Here is a 22340-nt window from a genome sequence, read left to right as displayed (position 1 = left end):
GAAAGACCTGCTCTTTCTAATAGCTTTGGCACTGGGGCAGAGAACATCTTTTGATTTCTTTGCCACTGGAGGAAGCTCTACCAACTTTACCTCAAAAACTAGCTTTGAGCTTAGATAGTTATAGATCTTTTGAAAGCAGCTCAGAGCTAGGGTGAAGAGGATCTCTGGACCTCTTTGCTTTTGGTGGAAGCTAACCTAGCAACCAAAAGGGGGAAAGCAAGCAAGGAACATCTGCAAGGTTTTATAAGTGGACTGTTTTTATTTGCAACTTTAATTACAAGTGCCAAGTCTGCCAAGGACTTTGTGAAAATAAAATTTTGTTGGATTGTTCTACTTGAAGTGCCTTTGGTTACTAGGATTTCCAGAGCTTCTAAGTAAGGCCCCCACAGTTCATCTGGGCAAAGGAAGAAGCACATCCTAAAGCTTAAAAAGGTGCCTGGATGTCCTTCGCTGACCGTAGCATTTGTTGGATTTTCTTTGTGGGTCTGTAGATAGTTTGTAGGTTGTGCTTCTTCATCAGTTTGCCTATGCGGTCAGTGGTTCCCTTGACCGCACCTTTCCTCTGGGTGGATCTTTGTCTTGACTCTCATGGCTTGTTCTTGGCCTTGCAGCTCTTCTGATGTCTGTGGTGGAGTATCCATTGGCCTGTAGAGCCCAGTTTAGGTGGTTGAGTTCACCTTGGAGGAGGTGAGGTTCGCAGATTCATTGTGTACGGTCTGTCAGGGCTTTGATTGTGCTCCTTTTTTGACTTGGGTGATGGTTGGAGTTTTTATGAAGGTATCTATCTGTGTGTGTAAGTTTTCTGTAAACTGTGTGGCCCAATTGTTGATTGGGTTTGCAGATGACCAGAACATCTAGAAATGGCAGTTTTCCTTCCTTTTCTTTTTCCATGGTGAATTGGATGTTTGGGTGGAGCCCTCTCAGCCCAGTAGTAGCAAATTTCTATATGCAATACTTTGAAAAACAGGCCCTAGAAACAGCACCAAAAAAGCCAACTGTTTGGTTCAGATACCTAGATGACACCTTCACAATTTGGAGCCATGGAGAGGAAGAACTCAGCAAGTTCCTCGACCATCTTAACAGCATCCACCCAAACATCCAATTCACCATGGAAAAAGAAAAGGAAGGAAAACTGCCATTTCTAGATGTTCTGGTCATCTGCAAACCCAATCAACAATTGGGCCACACAGTTTACAGAAAACCTACACACACAGATAGATACCTTCATAAAAACTCCAACCATCACCCAAGTCAAAAAAGGAGCACAATCAAAGCCCTGACAGACCGTGCACAATGAATCTGTGAACCTCACCTCCTCCAAGGTGAACTCAACCACCTAAACTGGGCTCTACAGGCCAATGGATACTCCACCACAGACATCAGAAGAGCTGCAAGGCCAAGAACAAGCCATGAGAGTCAAGACAAAGATCCACCCAGAGGAAAGGTGTTCTTACCATACATCAAGGGAACCACTGACCGCATAGGCAAACTGATGAAGAAGCAAAACCTACAAACTATCTACAGACCCACAAAGAAAATCCAACAAATGCTACAGTCAGCGAAGGATAAGAGGGATCCTCTCTCTTCTGCAGGAGTCTACCGGATACCATGCAGCTGTGGACAAGTATATATAGGGACCACCAAACACAGCGCCCAAACAAGAGTCAAAGAACATGAAAGGCACTGCAGACTAATTCAACCAGAGAAATCAGCCATAGCAGAGCATTTGATGAACCAGCCTGGACACAGGATATTATTTGAGAACACAAAAATGCTGGACCATTCCAACAACTATCATGTCAGACTACACAGAGAAGCCATTGAAATCCACAAGCATGTGGACAACTTCAACAGAAAGGAAGAAACCATGAAAATGAACAAAATCTGGCTACCAGTATTACAAAACTCCAAAATCAAAACAGTAGATCGGAACCAACACTTTGAGGGCTTGACTGAACAAAGGATGCCCCCAGGCAAGAGACAAAACATTTCCAATGCTAATTAGGGTGATTAACTGAAACATTAATGCTGGCTCCCAGTGACAAAGGACTCTTGCCACACCCTGGACTCTACACAGATATATATTCTTTCCTTTCCTTACTTAGTTTATCCATACCTGACAACCTCTGAGGATGCCTGCCATAGATGTGGGCGAAACGTCAGGAGAGAATACTTCTTGAACATGGCCACACAGCCCAGCCCGAAAGACATACAACAACCCTGTGATCCCGGCAATGAAAACCTTCTACAACACTTTTTCTGTCAGAGAGTGACCCCATCCTCCTGATTGTTGCACCCCAAGGCTGCGGGAGCATTCTGAGAAACAGACAGGAAACCAATATAACACACAAGCGGTTTATTAAAGCATATACAGTAGAGTCTCACTTATCCAACATAAATGGGCTGGCAGAACATTGGATACGCGAGTATGTTGGATAATAAGGAGAGATGAAGGAGAAGCCTATTAAACATGAAATTCGGTTACGATTTTACAAATTAAGCACCAAAACATCATGTTATACAACAAATTTGACAGAAGAAGTAGTTCAATATGCAGTAATGCTACGTAGTAAGTACTGTATTTATGAATTTAGCACCCAAAAATCATGATATATTGAAAACATTGACTACAAAAATGTGTTGGATAATCCAGAACGTTGGATAAGCGAATGTTGGATAAGTGAGACTCTACTGTACATATATGTCTGCGCAGTCAGCAAAATAAGTCAGTATTAAAAGTAGTCCTTAATATAAAGTCTTTAGCGATTTCAAACAAGTTCAGCAAAGTCCTTTCTGTAATCCACCAGTGAAACTCGATAGTTTCACCCAAAAGTCCAGGATAGTTCTTAAACCAAGAACCAAATACTGCAAACTACAACTGTAATCCACTTGGTGAGTCCCATCTCAGAACAAGGAAAGCAACATAAACAAGACAAAGTCAGTCTCGACTCAGGAACAAGGAAAGCAAGGTAACAAGGCAAGGTCTACTCGGGAGTAGGAACTGGGAACCTGGCTCGGTTTCCAAGCAGGAATCAAGGCTGGGAGTTGGATACTGGAACCTCTTCCTAGGAAAGGCAAAGTTGACACCGCAATGAGGAAAACAAAGGGGAACACTTTTAAGGAGATTCCAAGGTTGTGAGATTAAGGGAGTGCAGGGCCCACAAAACTTCCCACGGGAAACAGTCATTATCGAGCCTCAGAGCTAACCTCTTGCTTCTTCGAACCCCCTCCTTGTTCCTATATCTCGTAAAACACTCCCTCCGATTGAAAAACCCATATTCGCCCAGAACAACACCATCTGGTGTAGGCAAGATTGCCGAGGCATTGGAATGTTCTCCAATTATCGGATCCTCCTGTGTAATAATATCAGGCAGCTGCAAGGCCAAGGTGCCTCGTTCTGGGCCTGAATCCGTAGCATAGTCTGTTTCCAACTCCAACTCTTGATGAACTATGGCTGAGCCACAACACTGATAGAAGTTTACATGGCAACCTTCTAATGCAATGGTTCTTAAAATGTGCTCCGCGGAGCATACTGAGGGGCTCCACAGTTCCTCCCTCCTCCTCTTCTCCCTCCAAGCTACTCCCCCACCACCAAAAGCCTTTTTTTCCTCGCTTCCCTTGCCTCCAAAAGCTTTTCTCCATCCCCTTCCTTGCTTCCAAAACCCTATTTCCCTCCAACCGCTCAGGGAGTGCTTTGATTTTCCTGTATGGCAGAACGGAATTGAACTGGATGGCTCCTGGGGGTTTTGCTATTATTTTTATTGTTGTTGTTATCGTTATTTATTACAAAGGCAGGGTGGCCATCTGTTGGGGGTGCTTTGATTGTGCTTTTCCTGCATAGCAGAAGGGGGTTGGACTGGATGGCCCCTGGGGTCTTCCACTGAAAATACTGTTAAGTTTATGTTGGTCAAAAAAGTTGCCCATGCCTGATATACATGCATAATATATAATATAAACATTTATTGTGTCGCTGTGAAAAACTTTGCTTCAAAAAGGGCTCCACAGCTAAAAATGTTTGAGAACCCCTGCTCTAATGGTCTCCTGCAGCTGACTCTTTACCGCTAATTTCTATGTTGTTAATTGCATTGCTCGGTTGGCTCACATGCATGCAGTCATTATACTGTGTTTGCTTTTGGAGTGACCATGTTTTTAAGACATTGCAGTGTCACTTCACTTGATTAAATAAGCAAACTTATTTACCACAGTGACACACAAAGCAGTAGTTTCTTTGTCCCTCAGGTACTGACCACACCTTTGTGATATAGGTCTCCATGGCAACCCTGTAGTAGCTCTGCTGCCCTCTTGTATTTGGTTTTGGCTGCTTGCAGCTTCCATCAACCCCAGATCTGCCTGACCTCCAACTCCCTGCTGCCCTCCTAACCAGTCAGATGGCTCATCCCTCTTCTTGGACTGCAACTCCCATCATTTCTGTCTTGGCTAGCAAAGGGGTGAGGATGTTGGGAGATGCATTCTGGCAAGTAGGTTGAGCCATCTGACTGGTTTGGCAGAAAGCTGCACCCCTCTGTTGCAGGTGGGAATCATGCGGCTGTCTGGATGTGACATGACTCCAGTAAGTTGTGTAAAGAAGAGCTGTGTACCAAGTTTGGTCACTCCAGACCCATCATTAGTGAGATTAACATAGCTCTCTGGATGTGGGTGGACTACAACTCTCATCGCTCTCTGTCAATCCCTTCTAAATACTCCATCAATATTTTAAGTTGGATCATGATGGGTTTGTGTACCAAGTTTGGTCCAGAATCATCAAGCCATTTAGGAGCCATCTCAGGACATACATACGTACATACATACATACGAAAGCATATACAGACATTTTCACTTTTATATACCTGTAATTTATGTAGATTTCTAGTTTCCAGTGCATCTAAATTGATATGTTATGCTCAGATTTTGTCATGTTTAAATAATCACATATTTTTCATTATATGTCTTCAGAAATAAAATGATTTATTTATTTATAGACCATCCTCTCTCCTCGAGAAGATTCAGGGCAGTTTACATACATAAAAGGCAAACATTCCATGCCTAGAAATGAATGTTTTAGTGTCCCGCATCATGAACAGAAACTTATTAAATCTTTTTATTATAAAATTCATTATTGTACTAGGGAACCATTTGCATTTATTTGAAAGCAAAAGAGAAAGCTTGAATTTACAAATAGAATGGTAGAATTGATTTATTATAATTGTGAAACAGATGATAGTTTGTTCTCTAAGGAATAGAGATAAATCATTGGAGGGTGCCTGAATTACTGTCCCAGAGATATTCTCTGTATCCACAGAGTAAATCATAAATGGCTTGAAAATATTTAAATTTCCCAAAAGCAAATGATGGAACTTAAGAATCAATTGCCGGTAATTTCTGTATCCATGAGGGGGGGGGGGGGTCTGGAATCAAACCCTATAAGCAGGTTTAAAAAAACTGGTTTACTCATTAATTTTAACTGGTTAGCCAAATCTCCATGAGTGTCCACTGAAGTTTATCGGTGGAGCCTGATTTCTAAATACTCTTCATGATTTGCTATAAAAAGTCCCCCCCCCCCCGAATTTTTTTTCTGGCTATGCCCCTGCCTATAAGATACCAATGACCCACTCTATACCCAGATTCTTTTGGATTTTGGAATCCTTGTATTAGTTTACATGCAGTCCCCAAGTTACGAACAAGATAGGTTCCTCAGGTGTGTTCTTAAGTTGAATTTTTATGTAAGTCAGTGGTTCCCGAACTTATTTGGCCTACCGCCCCCTTTCCAGAAAAAATATTACTCAGTGCCCCCTGAAAATTATTTTTTAAATTTTGTAAATCTCAATTAAACAGAAAGATATATGTATTAATGTTTCTACCTTTTTTGTAAAATATAGTAAAGAAAGGTGTAAATTAGAAACATTGAAGTTTGAAATTATGAAACTATTTTTTGAACTCAGAATAGAAAGGTAATACAAAAAAATGCACCTGTGGCCATCACCGTCCCCCTGGATCGCTGCAGCTTCCACCAGGGGGCGGTAACACCCACTTTGGGAATCACTGATGTAAGTTAAAACAGATTTTTTTAAAAAATCCACTCTATATATATATATATATATATATATAGAGAGAGAGAGAGAGAGAGAGAGAGAGAGAGAGAGAGAGAGAGAGAGAGAGAGGGAGACAGAGACATACACACACATACATACATATACTTTGGATAATATCGGGATGGTTAACACTCCTGTGGTGTTTGTTTTGCTGTCTGTGCCATTCAGAAGATTTCACCTCATTTTCTGACCCTCTGATAATTAGATATTGAAAAAAAATGACTTGTTGTGTAAACAAGGACTGGAAATAAAGCTTCAGTGGAGACACCTTTTCCCCATGATAACTCTTCCAGGAGTGAATTTCCCTTCCCAAGGGTAGATTTTTCTCACTTGCTATTGTCTCGCCCCCATTCTTAACTATGAGTTGTTTGTAAGTCAGGTGTTTGTAACTCAGGGACTTCCTGTATACCTGCATACATTCATACATAATGACATATCTTGGAGATGGGATATAAAGGAAAACATGAAATTAATTTATGTCTTCAGAAATACATTTCTGAAGACAACTTATACATTGCCTGGGAGTAATTTTATATAATACTAGCTGTGCCCGGCCATGCGTTGCTGTGGCAAAGTGGTGGTGGTATTGGTTAAAAATTGTTGTGTAATTTTTATTTGACGTTATTTGCATTTTTTATTAATTTTATTGTAAGTTATCTTTTTATTTATTATATTTTATTATTTTCTTGTATTATTTTTAGTTATGTTCTGTTCTAGTATTTTATTGTATTAATTTTTAGTGTTTTTTTTATTATTTTTTATTGGGTTGCTAGGAGACCAAGTTGGAGGAGCTTAGCCTTCTAACCGGCAGCAATTGGATCAAAGCAATTATTCCTCTCTCTCTAATTAGGACTTTATTTTTCTTTTCTTTTTGTTGTATCAACCTAGAGGCGTGGATGATGGGTTGTGTTGTCAAATTTCGAGGTTGGGGGGCCTGTACTTTTGTTGTTTTGTGGGTCGCCGTGATGCCATCACTCTTTTATATATATATAGATTAATTTTGTACATGAAATAAAATTTGAGTACATTGAACCATCAGAAGGCAAAGGTTTCACTGTTTCTGTCACCTTTGTGGACACTTTTGGATCTTGGAATATTTCAGGTTTCAGAATGTGTGATAAGGGATGCTCAGCCTGCATCAACATTAATATTTACTGAAGCTGCAGTCATTAACCAGCAATTCTAGGTATAACGTAATTGTCACAAACTAAGTAGGTAAAGAAAGGAATTCCCTCAGCATCTAGGGTTTATTCAGATATTTATCTTGATTAACCTTGAACTGGGTCCTGCTGCAGATAAATTCTTAATTTACAGTATATCTCCCAAAATCTTATTTGTTATATCATGTCAGCCTTGCTTTCCTGTCTAGTGGAAGAGACAGGTGGTTTATATTTATATATGACATGAGCCACAGAGTAAACCACAGAATACTATGCAAGAAGCAGTTGAAATAAAAACATTACTGAACTTCAGATTTCAGTCCAGTCATCACCTCACTATGATTAAAGGTGTTTAGGACTTATGTATACTAATTATTGTATAACCTTCTGTTGCTCAGTGACAGTTTCCCATTCATTAATGGTTGAATTAGAAATCTATGATACATTTCTCAGCCATCTTTCCAAGGTAGCTTACAAAATAAAACAGTAAAATATAGTATCCCATTATATAAAAAGGCTTACATTTAAACAATTTTAAATTTGTTAAATAGAGCTTTTGATGTGAGGGAGTGGAATCCAACAGATTTCATTTTTTCTCTGAAGCCCTCTATGTTCCTGACCCACTTGATCCAAAAGACAGAGAAACCATTTAGAGAAGATTTTTATGTGAAACAGAAGGCTGTGGTAATAGGGGAAAAAGTTATAATGCTAGGTACAGTTTAGGTTCAAAGCCTATGTTTTAACGCTCTATTGAGTTTGTTGACAAATGCTTCCAAGGATTTGCAAACTCAATTATATGGGTTTAATTTTTTATTTTTCTATTTATAATGCAAGCATCCTTTTGTCAAATTGAGTGCTCATAAGTATCATCTAAACACATCTGGGGTTTTCTGTCCAACATGTATTTGCTAGTATATGCATACTGATGATTTCTTCCGCTGCTGGCAGAGCAGTGGTGAGAATTGGATTCAATCAGAAAGAGCATTTCACCAGCCTCTGCACAGAATGAGAATTTGCTCTGCAGTTCCCTCTGCTGATATTGCAGTCAGAGAGTTGGGATTTCCTTCCTCGTTGCTTCAGTAGTTTTCTAAACCACATTCCTCCCTCATTTCCCCATGCTATTTCTCATATTGGTAACACAGTCTTCCAATATGTTACTCAGTACATTGGAAGCCCTAGTTCTTGGGGAGAATGCAGCTCAATGGAATACAAAAATGTACCTGTATGTGTGCTACATGCTTCATAGGAAAAATTTATAGGTTTACTAGCTGTGCCCGGCCACGCGTTGCTGTGGCAAAGTATGGTGGTATGGGAAATAAAGTATTGAGGAATTGGTGGTAGTTAAGGTCAAGGGTAAAGGTTTTCCCCTGACATTAAGTCCAGTTGTGTCTGACTTTGGGGGTTGGGGCTCATCTGTATTTCTAAGCCGAAGAGCCGGCGTTGTCCGTAGACTCCTCCAAGGTGATGTGGTCAGCATGACTGCATGGAGCGCCGTTGCCTTCCTGCCGGAGAGGTACCTATTCATCTACTTTCATTTGTATGTTTTTGAACTTCTGGGTTGGCAGAAGGTGGGGCTAATTGTGGGGGCTCTGTCTGTTCCCTCAATTCAAACCTGCGACCTTTGGGTGCAGAAGTTCAGCAGCTCAGCGGTTTAACATGCTGCGCCATCAGGGGATATTATTTTCTCAAGCTTGTGAATATAAAACATTTCTGATTTTTTTTGTCTGTTGGAAGTAAGTATGAATGTTGCAATTAGGGAAAATGATTACAATGTAATGGGCTTGCAGCTTTAAAGCCTGGCTGTTTTGTCCCTGAGTGAATTTTTTGTTGGGAGGTGTTAGCTGGGCCTGATTGTTTCCTGTCTGGAATTCCCTTGTTTTGAGAGTGGTGTTGTTTGCAATATTTTATGTGCTTCTACTGTCTGTGGCTCTCAGAAAAGAGAGGATTTGCCAGACTTTGGTGATGGGAATACTTTGTTGGAAGGTGTTAGCTGGCCCTGATTGTTTCTATGTGGAATTCCCCTGTTTTCAGAGCGTCGTTCTTTATTTAGTGTTTTGATTTTAGAGATTGTATTGTTGTGTTTTATTATAGCAGAGTAATTTTTATATATTGATTTTATTGTTTTTGAATACTTGGAGCCAGATTGTATTCATTTTCATGGTTCACAGCAAAATAATAATAATAATAATAATAATAATAATAATAATAATAATAATAATAATAATAATAATAATAATGAGTTTGGTAATACACACTGTTTCACTGCATTGTGAGCTTCCTTTCTGCAAGAATCCTTTGTTGGGAGGTGTTAGCTGGCTGTGATAGTTTGTTTTGTGGAATTCCCAATTTTCCTGATTTCAGAGTGTTGGTGTTTATTTACTGTGATGGTTTTAGAGATTATATTGTTGTGTATTATTGTAGCAGAGTAATTATTTCATATTATAGTAGAATCTCACTTATCCAACATTCGCTTATGGAATGTTCTGGATTATCCAACGCAGTCTGCCTTTTAATAGTCAATGTTTTATAGTCAGTGTTTTAAATTCATTGTGATATTTTGGTGGTAAATTTGTAAATACAGTACTTAGTACATAGGATTATTGCTCATGTAAGTGTTATATTAATAATAATTATTACTCACAGGGAAGGGAAAGGTGAGGGCAATAGGGGTTGAGAGGGAAAAAGGGGGGGCTCCTGAGGCATTTGAGGGGTTGGAATTTGTGGGTAAGAACAACAACAACAATAACAACAGAAAAGGGTGGAGCCTGGGCCTTCCCTCGAGTTGTTTTGGGCGCCAACTCCCACCCTTCCTGGTCTGAGGCTCTTTCCTTTTCCCCCCGTCAGCCATTTACCTGGGTGAGGGGGAAAAGGAAGGGGCCTGAGGCCGGGAAGGGTGGGAGTTGGCGCCCAAAACAACTCAAGGGGAGGTCCAGGCCTGCTCGAGGGCCATGCCCTCCTCTTCCCCCCTCACCTTGAAGTCCTCATAGAAGAACCCAGCAAGAAGTCGTTGAGGCGGGCCAGGGTGCAGACGGCGCTGCGGAGCGCCCGGTAGGAGGAAGGCCGAGGCTGGGAGGAGGAGAGAGGGTGAGGCGGGGGTCTGCGAGGCCTTCCTCGCGCTGAGGGGAGGGGCGGGAGGAGTGGGCCTGCTCGGTGACCGGGGACCCTCCATGGTGTATAATGGAGGGTGCATATCTATATATATAAAAGAGTGATGGCATCACAGCAATTCACAAAACAACAAAAGTACAGGCCCCCCAACCTCAAAATTTGACAACACAACCCATCATCCACGCCTCAAGGGTGATACAACAAAAAGAAAAGAAAAATAAAGTCCTAATTAGACGGAGAGCAATAATTTTTTTTATCCAATTGCTGCCAGTTTAGAGGGCTAATCTCTGCCCACTTCGTTGCCTAGCAACCAAGGGACAGCCAGGTTTCAGTTAGGGGACAGGCCGATTTAGGCCTCACTTAGACTTCTTCCACAGATTATCAGATTTGCACAGGATTATGTGGCAGTGTAGACTCAAGGCCCTTCCACACAGCTATATAACCCATTTATAATCTTATATTATCTGCTTTGCACTGGATTATCTTGACTCCACACTACCATATAATCCACTTCAGTGGGCATTTTATACAGCTGTGAAGAAGGAATCTCATATAATCCAGTTCTGAGCAGATAATATAAGATTAGAAATATACAGTAGAGTCTCACTTATCCAACGTAAACAGGCCGGCAGGATAAGTGAATATGTTGGATAATAAGAAGGGATTCAGGAAAAGCCAATTAAACATCAAATTAGGTAATCGTTATACAAATTAAGCACCAAAACATCATATTATACAACAAATTTGACAGAAAAAGTAGTTCCATGCGCAGTAATGCTATGTAGTAATTACAATAGAGTCTCACTTATCCAACACTCGCTTATCCAATGTTCTGGATTATCCAATGCATTTTTGTAGTCAATGTTTTCAATATATCGTGATATTTTGGTGCTAAATTCATAAATACAGTAATTTCTACATAGCATTACTGTGTATTGAACTACTTTTTCTGCCAAATTTGTTGTTTAACATGATATTTTTGTGCTTCATTTGTAAAATCATAACCTAATTTGATGTTTAATAGGCTTTTCCTTAATGCCTCCTTATAATCCAACATATTCGCTTATCCAATATTCTGCCGGCCCATTTATGTTGGATAAGTGAGACTCTACTGTACTGTATTTACAAATTTACCACTAAAATATCACAATGAATTTAAAACACTGACTACAAAAACATTGATTATGAAAAGACAGACTGCGTTGGATAATCCAGAACATTGTATAAGCGAATGTTGGATAAGTGAGATTCTTCTTTAATATGAAATAATTACTGGGATAGAATAATGCAGAACAATATAATCTCTAAAACCAGGACAGTAAATAAACAGGGGAATTCCACACAGGAAACAATCAGGGCCAGCTAACACCTCCCAACAAAAAATTAACTCAGGGAGGAAACAGCCAGGCTTTAAAGCTGCAAGGCCATTACATCCTAATCATTTTTCCTAATTGCAGCATTCATACTTGCCTCCAACAGACAAAAAAAAACCCAATCAGAAATATTGTATATTCACAACCTTTAGGAAATAATATCCCCTGATGGCGCAGCGTGTTAAAGTGCTGAGCTGCTGAACTTCTGGACCAAAAGGCCACAGGTTTGAATTGGGGGAGCGGAGAGAGCCCCCACTGTTAGCCCCAGCTTCTGCCAACCCAGAAGTTCAAAAACATGCAAATGTGAGTGCATCAATAGGTACTGCTCCGGCGGGAAGATAACACCTCTCCATGCAGTCATCCCACATGACCTTGGAGGAGTCTACGGACAACGCCGGCTCTTCGGCTTAGAAATGGAGATGAGCACCAACCCCCTGAGTCAGACATGACTGGACTTAACGTCAGGGGAAAACCTTGACCCTTGACCTTCACTACCACCAATTCCTCAATACTTTATTTCCCATACCACCATACTTCGCCACAGCAACGCGTGGCCGGGCACAGCTAGTTGATGTATAAGTCTAGAAATTTTAGTCAAAAAATCAAATCTCAAAAGCTGAGTCAACCTGTCCATGGGTCAATGTGAGTACTGTATCTTAACTCTTATATAAAAAGACCATTTCCTTCTCTGAGCAGAGAGCTGAAAGTCGAGAGCTTAATTCATGCCAAGAGAACCTAAAAGAAACACTAAACCCCTTGACTCTCTCCACTGGATGTCACTTCTGGCCTTTTTTAAATACCTTGGCAGGGAAGTGGTGGTGATGGCCAAGGAAGGCTAGCCCCCAGAAGCCCCCTCTCACCTCCCTTGGGTTATCAATGGGTCCTATCAAAATCCACAATTTTGGCCCCAAAGTATGCTTTGATTTATGTGTGAGGTCAACCTTTGCATGAGTGTATATGGTATTGCCACTGGAATTTGGGAATGGTGCTCCAGCTCTGAAAATATACCACAGTAATGGTGGAAGTGTGATTTCGATTGGGACTCTTCACAAATACTTAAAATAGTGAAGACATGTATATATTAGAAAATGAACAGAACTGAGATCAACCTTTCCTCGCCTGGTACATATCAAATATTCTGGGTAACAGTTCCCACCATTACTGCTGATGCTGGCTGAAGCTAATGGGAATTATTGTCCAAAATACTTGAAGAGCACTATTAGTGAGGGTAGCCTAGTTCAGGGCTTTTAAAACTTATTCTACTCACAACTGCTTTCTGTCCCAGAAATGTTTATGTGACGCCAGGTATATGGGTATATAAAATAGGTATAAAAAATAAAAAATCATTATCTACTGATAATAAATCAGCATTTGCAAAGCTTGCAAAGCAGGCTGATTTTCCTTTTTGTGGAATACAGCTGAAGCATTTTCTGCACTGTAAACAGTGAACATTCTTGGTTACAGATTCATGTGATGTCTAAAACAACCACTTGATAGTGTTCAGAAAACTTTTATTGTTGCCAAATTTTTCGTGACCCCAACGTTGAGCTGATGGGGCCCCATTTGAGGTTGGGACTCACAATTTAAGAATAATAATAATAAACTTTATTTATACCCCGCCACCATCTCCCCAACGGGGACTCGGGGCGGCTTACATGGGGCCATGCCCAGAACAATACAATATAACATATATTATCTTGACTCCACACTACCATATAATCCACTTCAGTGTGCATTTTATACAGCTGTGAAGAAGGGGTCTCATATAATTCAGTTCTAAGCAGATAATTTAAGATTATCAATATACAGTAGAGTCTCACTTATCCAACATAAACAGGCCGGCAGGATAAGTGAATATGTTGGATAATAAGAAGGGATTCAGGAAAAGCCAATTAAACATCAAATTAGGTAACCGTTATACAAAGTAAGCACCAAAACATCATATTATACAACAAATTTGACAGAAAAAGTAGTTCCATGCGCAGTAATGCTATGTAGTAATTACAGTAGAGTCTCACTTATCCAACACTTTCTTATCCAACGTTCTGGATTATCCAACGCATTTTTGTAGTCAATGTTTTTAATATATCGTGATATTTTGGTGCTAAATTCATAAATACAGTATTTACTACATTTTTTCTGCCAAATTTGTTGTCTAACATGATGTTTTGGTGCTTCATTTGTAAAATCATAACCTAATTTGATGTTTAATAGGCTTTTCCTTAATGTCTCCTTATTATCCAACATATTCGCTTATCCAACATTCTGCCAGCCCGTTGATGTTGGATAAGTGAGACTCTACTGTACTGTATTTACAAATTTACCACTAAAATATCACAATGAATTTAAAACACTGACTACAAAAACATTGATTACAAAAAGGCAGACTGCGTTGGATAATCCAGAAAATTGTATAAGCGAATGTTGGATAAGTGAGATTCTACTTTAATATGAAATAATTACTGGGATAAAATAATGCAGAACAATATAATCTCTAAAACCAGGACAGTAAATAAAGAGCAACACTCTGAAAGCAGGAAAATTGGAAATTGCACAAAGGAAACAATCAGGGCCAGCTAACACCTCCCAAGAAAGGATTCTTCCAGAAAGGAAGCTGAGAAGGGAGTGAAGCACTGTGTATTACCAAAGTCATTATTATTACTATCATTACTATTATTATTATTATTATTATTATTGTGTTGCGGTCAACCGTGAAAATGAATACAATCTGGTTCCAAGTATTCAAAAACACTAAAATCAGAATATATAAAAATTAATGTGGTATAATAAAACAGAACAATACAATCTCTAAAATCAGAACACTAAATAAAGAACAACACTCTGAAAACGGGAATTCCACACAGGAAACAATCAGGGCCAGCTAACACCTCCCAACAAAGTATTCCCATAATCAAAGTCTGGCAAATCCTCTGTTTTCTAGGGCCACAGACAGTAGAACCACATAAAATATCGCAAAGAACACCACTCTGAAAACAAGGGAATTCCAGACAGGAAACAATCAGGGCCAGCTAACACCTCCCAACAAAAAATTCACTCAGGGAGGAAACAGCCAGGCTTTAAAGCTGCAAGGCCATTACATCCTAATCATTTCCCCTAATTGCAGCATTCATATTTGCCTCCAACAGACAAAAAAACCCAATCAGAAATATTGTATATTCACAACCTTTAGGAAATAATATCCCCTGATGGCGCAGCGTGTTAAAGCGCTGAGCTGCTGAACTTCTGGACCGAAAGGCCGCAGGTTTGAATTGGGGGACCAGAGTGAGCCCTCACTGTTAGCCCCAGCTTCTGCCAACCCTAAAGTTCAAAAACATGCAAATGTGAGTGCATCAATAGGTACTGCTCCGGCGGGAAGGTAAGGCTGCTCCATGCAGTCATCCCACATGACCTTGGAGGAGTCTATGGACAACGCCGGCTCTTCGGCTTAGAAATGGAGGTGACCACCAACCCCCAGAGTCAGACATGACTGGACTTAATGTCAGGGGAAAACCTTTACCCTTTACCTTAACTACCACCAATTCCTCAATACTTTATTTCCCATACCACCATACTTCACCACAGCAACGCGTGGCAGGCACAGCTAGTATTATACATAATGATGTGTCCAATGCTATATTGAAGAGGCTGAAACAAGAGTTTTGAATATGTTTTGAGGCAAAAGAAACTAAATGTCCTTGTTGAAGTAGGATTAGCAGGAAGTCAGTAACACAAGCCTTGGTTGCCCCGATGAAAATGGTGAATATAGAGGGCCTTGTAAAAGAAAGCTGGATTAATTCAACCTGTAATTCAGTTCAAAGACCCCTAAATTGCAAAGAGATTAGTGCACCCATATCTTTTGAAATAATTCACAGGCTAAATGAACAGCACAGAAGAATTAGTAAGATATAATTATGGGAATTGTTCAGTCTGTTCATTACCAGTTGCTATTGGGTGCATAAAACACTTCCAACAGGAAAAAGGAAGGAGATTAACATGGATTTGTAAAATGTTGGCAAAGGAAGATTTTCATATATGTTCACCTAATTAAATATGGACATATTTAATATTTTAGAAATACATCAGTTAGTCACAGTTGAGATTGTTGCATCTTGTTATCTTGTTTCCTGAACAATAAAATCTATATTCTGATTTGTACAATAATCAGCATACTTCCCATTATAGAGTTTCTGAAATTTCAAAATAGATTTTCATATCTATACACATATACACATAATAAAAGTGAAAAACCTTATGTGTGTATGTGGCGGAGGTGTCTGCTTACACAGACAGCCTCCTGCCTCCACAAACAGTGACAACTCCCAGCACTCAGGAGACACTCATGGCCCTTCCGCCACTGGCATTGCAGGTTAGAGTGAGCACCATGAACATGTAGCCCAAACCCTGTCAATGTCCTCCCTAAACACTACGGCCCACCATCCAAGGAATGCTTTCATTCAGGGACCATTTCATCCTAGATGTGATGTGTTTCCTCCACCATAGGCACTCTGAACTCCACCAACAATGGACTTGGACCTAACTTGGCACACAAACGCAAAATGGCCCACTTTGAATACTGGCAGGGTTTGGGAAAGATTGACCCAGGATTTTGGGAATTGTAGTTCACACACACCAAACTGAGAATACTTAACATCCAAAAACAAACAATGCTTTTTCAAATAACCCGGGCGTTGCCAGATCCCCAAGCTAGTATTGTAATAAAGTAGTATGAAATCTCTTACAAGCATTTAACAGTTGAGGGGAAGGGGGGAGAAATTGGCAATATAGAACAATATATATTACATGTAAGATAATTTCGCTATTCTTTGGTTTTGTGTTGCCTAACAAATGGTTTAATGGTTTAACTGCATCCGGTTAAAGAGCATGGGATGTCAGGTGTAGATCTGTGAATATGTTAGTACTGTAGTTGTTACCATTTTAGACAAATGAATTGGGACAGTCTGCTATGAAAAGAATGAGGTCAGACAGTGAGTCTACAACAGCATTAAGCACAAGCGATGGAATGTTTTGTGTACACTATTTTTAATAGACAGCTCTGGTGATACACAGGTATCATTTTGGTTTACAAGTCATGGATTAGATTGTGTATTATGCAAAATAGCTCACTGAATTGCTAATGTCTTCTATCCCTTGTAATCCTTTAATTGAAGGACTGAGGGAAGGCACACATTTGAACTCTACTTGTTTAAGCACTAGTACATTGATAAATGAGAGTAGATTTCTGTCCCTAATTTAATAGCTCATTTTTATTGTTCTTGTAAACAACCCTTGCTATTCCCACTTGTGAAAAAGCCATTTGGAAGACTTGAAGCTTGTAAATCTATCTTCAGATTTTTGAATGAGAAGTGTTTCACCCTCAGTAAATAAGCCAATGTGTGATTCTCATAGTTGAAAAAAAAATAGCTATTGTCTCCTTTGGTTAATTGGGCTCTACAAATGTTCTGACCCACTGAATACCTATCTGTATAGACACTGTAATGCTAAGGCATGGCTTATATTTCCTAATTGTAAATGTGCTACCTGTCAATGCCTAAATCACGGTTAATATGATTTATAATAATGTAATACAATATTATACTAATTAATAATACAGTATAATATTAATTATATATTATATATTAAATGTAATATTACTAATAATATTACCATAAAATTGAGCCCCCAGATGGCGTAGTGGACTAAGTCACTTGAAGGTTGGGTTGCTGACCTGAAAGCTGCCAGGTTCGAATCCCACCCGGGGAGAGCGTGGATGAGCTCCCTCTATCAGCTCCAGCTCCATGCGGGGACATGAGAGAAGCCTCCCACAAGGATGGTAAAACATCAAAACATCCGGGCGTCCCCTGGGCAACGTCCTTGCAGACGGCCAATTCTCTCACTCCAGAAGCAACTCCGGTTGCTCCTGACACGAAAAAAAAACCCCATAAAATTATATAGTACAATATAGTTATTTAATTGTTTATATTGTGCTATGCTAATAATATATTGTATGTACATTTGATTTGTAAGCCGCTCTGAGTCCCCTTCAGGGTAAGAAGAGCGACATATAAATGTAGTAAATAAATAAATATTTAAATAAACATAGGCCTCACTGAAGGCACTTTGCTTATTGTAGCTTTTGGTGGCATGGAAAATTGCAGAGCAAAGGCAAGATAAATAAAATTCCAAAGGTTCCATCAGCAGAGGATGTAGACCTCTGTGCTGGTTGTTTCTTCTCATCAACTACTTAACTCAGATGTTTAAAAAATCCACAAAAACTAAACTTGTTTTTTCCCCACCCAAATGGAAACATCAGGCCAATCTCCCCCCCTCCCCCCAATGCTTTCTAACATGATTTTCTGAATTTTTAGTGTATGTTTACTTCAATATCTGAATTGCAAATTCACTTCTGCAGATCATAGGTCAAGAGGAACACTACCAGACAAAAATAGATTTAAAGGAAAATTACAGATTAAAACCAGGTCCAATGGCCTAGAGAGGGGGAAATAATCAGATTTTGAAACACTCCTCAACTTCAAAAGTGGTTTGTCATGCATTGTGCAGGAGCTGCAATGCAAGGACCTTGACTCCAAAGTGCTCTTGGGCACATGGTGCTAACCATATATTATCTACATTGTGCAAAAGCAGGAAATTTGCTTGGGTCAAAAAGAGGATGCAGCTCTTTAGACTTTTTAGTATAAACAGAAGAAAAACATCTTACTTGACAAGGAATAAGTGAGAAAGCTGGCTTTCAAATATTTGAGTGTTTTCTGTCCTTTCTTGATGATGATGAAGGAGACACCTGTGACAATCTTAAATCAGGAATGGGCAGATTTTGATGCTCCAAATGAAGTTAAATTATAGTCCTATAAGTCCTAGGAGGGATAGCCTCCTTGATAATTGTCATTTCAAAATATTTAGAAGACCTGACTGTACTTTAGGGCAATGAATTGGATTGAAGTACATTTATTTATTTTATTTATTTATTTGGGACATAAAGCCTTTCTCCGAAGAGCCAAGGCAGTTTACAACAGCAATTACACATAGATATAAAATCCATCAAAGTTAAAAAGAATAAAGCGCGCACCCCACCCCCCACTGTCTTATAGGACATAAAATTATCATTAAATGAATAAACCATTAAAATTCCCAAAGAGATAAAATATGATTAAAATGCAGCTCATAGGCTTCTGCCAACATTAATTAAAAGCTGTTTCACGCAGAAAGGTTTTGAGGTTCTTCCTAAAGGACAGAAGAGTGGGGGCTGCTCTGTTCATTTCTGGCAGAGCATTCCAGAGTTTAGGTGCCACAATCGTGAAGGTGCCATCTCTAGCCATTTTTAAGTGTAGACTGTCCCTGAGCTGAGTGAAGAGGAGTGTTTTGCTGCTCAATCTTAGGCATCTAGCCGGTTTGTATGATACGACACGCTGTAGCAAATATCCTGGACCGAAGGATGTCTCCATCTCCTGTGATTTTATAGTTTGAGCAATATGCCAGTATGTTTGGTTCTAGAGGTCAGATTACTGCACATGACAGATTTCTATCTTGTAATTTTTAAAATAATAAAATAATTGAATAAAGTATGGCCTTGGAGGGAGAGGAAAGGCAGGCACAGTTTCGCCATACCTAGGTCCATCTAGAACAAATGCCTTGTGCAAAGCCTAGTGCAAAGCCTAGTGCAAATAATGGACACAGCATCATGTCCAGGCCTATAAGCCAATGAAAGAACTTATCTTCATCCCAGCCGTCAGTGCCCTGGTTTTGGAAGGAGAGAAGAAGAGGCACTCACAACTACACTAGGCCCAGAAGCAGATGAAGGACTTTTTCTTTAATTTAGCTGTTTCCTTGGCCTTGGAGGAAAAGAAGAGATAGGCTCAGTTACACCAGGTCCAGAAGCAGATGAAAGATCCATTCCAGCTGCCACGGCCCTGGCCTCTGAGAGAGAGTAGAAGATGCAATTTCTACTGGTCTTAATCCCCTCCCACACTGCCACTTCCTTTAACTTTTGTGTTATGTCTTCATTAGAATGTAAGATTGAGGACAGGGAATTGTTTTGTGTACCATGTATAGTGATGGTGATATATAAATTAATAAGTTGGTGGTGTTGGTGAAGATGGTTGAGGTCCTATATCACATTATACTGTAACAGTACTCTAAACACAGATATTCTACAGTTGAGCATTCAGTACCACCTGGGCTTAACTTAGAACTTGGAACTAGGCATTAAAAGTCCTTTGAAACTCATTTACATTTGAAGACCAGGAAATATTGTCACTGATACAGCTTTTTCTATGCTTATATATGTATCGCCATAAGTCAACACAAAAATTACAAAGAAGCGAATAGTTCTGTGCTGTTAACTTAGGCATTTGGGATCCCTATGCTACTTGAATCAATTTTTCTAACATGTATTGCATGTTCTGTCTTTGTCCCTGCTATTAAAGAAAGTATTTTGAAAATAGTGTGAACAGAGGACTGTCTCAGTATTGTGTGGGAAAGACCTAAATATGGGGGGGGGGGGGGGTGATATTGTCTGCTGACTTCAGCAGCTAGAGAGTTCTTAAGCTTTCATTACTTTAATCATTATTTTTAACCTGTGGTTATGAAGCTGAAGATGTGGGAAACGCTGATGAAATATTCAAAAACCAGACAATGCCCCTGTGGCTTTCCAGTAGGCAGTTATATAGCTTTATTGTTCATTTATTTTCCTTGTAACTAGCAACAGAAATGAAAATATTATGAATGCACAAAATAATTACACACAATATATTGCAGTTTTCTGTGTCACAAACTTTATTTGTTACTTTTCATCATGCCCTTCCTTGAAAAGAGAGCTAAAGGCAGCTAAATACATCATAAAAAGAAATTAAAAGTTCAAATGATTGCCTATTTTAGCTGAGAGAGACACACATCTGAAAAAGACCCCCTTATTCAGGAGTGGTAAAACAATGGCAATAACTACACTAAACACAAAGCAATTAGCTGAAGTGCTATCTTTGGAGTTGACATTCCTTTCATTTCTACACTAACCAAAGCATGTTGATGCTACTTAGGCACAGTTATATGTGGTATTGCTAAACAGCATCATAGGGAAGCTACATTGCAAAACAGGCAAGAGGTATGTAAAGTAATATGAATAAATAGGCACTCCTGAAAATTCATTTTTCTCATACCAGCTTAAACTTTATTTTAATGTTATCTTATTATCTTAATGTTATATAAAGTTTTATTATTATTATTATTATTATTATTATTATTATTATTATTATTCCAGGTTCTGTAACTTTTTCGTGGGACAAGTTTCCTCTTAAGCTTGTTCAGAGGACACTTCTTCCATGTGAAGACTTTAACACGTCAGAAAACACAAGTGGCAGTTAATGTCTTAAGATATAAGTGTAAAACATGGAATTTTAAACTATGCATTTTTGGTTGCTCTAATTAGTCAAATCGATCAAATACAACACACGTGAGCAACTGGGTTATTGTGCATTTTCCGGGCTGCATGACCATGTTCCAGAAGCATTCTCTCCTGACGTTTCACCCACATCTGTGGCAGGCATCTTCAGAGGTTGTGAGGTATATTGGAAAACTAAGCAAAGGAGGTTTATATATCTGTGGAAGGTCCCGTGAGAAATATTTCCGTTAAATTTTTTTGTGAATTTTCCAGGAAGATGTGGAAACAGGACTTCACCTTGATCCTGCTACCAAGGAAGTACAGTATAACCCATCTTATGATACTATGTTTGCTCCAGAGGTAAGCCAACTAGTTTCTTTTAATTTGAGTATTTTCTGAGTATTGTTTTTAAACCATGTATTAAAAATGACAACATTTGTTTTTAAGAATGACTAATGCTAATGACTAATTTCTCCATAAATATTGACCAGAAAAAACAGTATTTAATTTTATTTCTATATAGTGTGTTTCTTGATACTGTAAAATATGTAGTGAAATAGTCATGGCAGTTTTTATTAAGTAAAGACTTTGATTTATGGAACAAGAAATCCCTTCTCTTAATTAATTAATTAATTAATTAATTAATGCAGGCCAGGATAGTGATTTTTCATAATACACAACTCAAATTTGAAGTTATAAGTAGGGTATCTTGGTGAACATTTATTTCCCCTTCCTTTCATCATTTAGAACTGAAAATTATGAGGCCAATTCTTAAGTATAATCGTCTGGCCTAAAACTTTAAATGGACATACTCAAAGTAAATCTCCTAGTCTGATCAAAATGCTCTGGGTGTTTTATTTTTTGCCTGGAAAATAGAAAGATGTGTCAAAAAAAGCATGTTTTATTCATAGCTTTACAATCTCATTGCCAGTGGTTATATTTTTTTCTTTCTGTCTTTTCATGTATGCAGTAGCACAGTTGGTGGGTATACCACAGACGGCCTTTTTATTTCTTCTGACAGTGCAGTGTCAAATCTTGCAATAAGTCAAGGTGAAATATAGGATTATTTATGTAATGCATGGACATACGAAATGCAGGGGGTTTTTTTGTTGACACCTGCACCAGTTTGAGCAAATCTGAGGTGTCTATATCACAAAATATGTATTTTGTTGGGTGATAATAGAAATCATGACCCCTTTCATATCTGTGCACAAAAACTTAG

At 39.1% G+C, this 22340-nt stretch overlaps 1 protein-coding gene across 1 annotated transcript in view; it reads left to right on the top strand.

Annotated features, from left to right (window-relative positions):
* The window catches only part of cdc40 (cell division cycle 40), a 62227-nt gene that overhangs the window by 7065 nt on the left and 32822 nt on the right, over positions 1–22340 (top strand). The window contains exon 2 of the mRNA XM_062980016.1: positions 21392–21478. Coding sequence (XP_062836086.1) covers positions 21392–21478 — 87 coding nt within the window. The remainder of the gene's footprint in view (positions 1–21391; positions 21479–22340) is intronic.

The sequence above is a fragment of the Anolis carolinensis genome, chromosome 1 (genome assembly GCF_035594765.1).
Source record: "Anolis carolinensis isolate JA03-04 chromosome 1, rAnoCar3.1.pri, whole genome shotgun sequence".
Taxonomy (NCBI): domain Eukaryota; kingdom Metazoa; phylum Chordata; class Lepidosauria; order Squamata; family Dactyloidae; genus Anolis; species Anolis carolinensis.
Note: the sequence above shows the minus strand (reverse complement) of the source record. Positions and strands in the feature narration are given on the sequence as shown.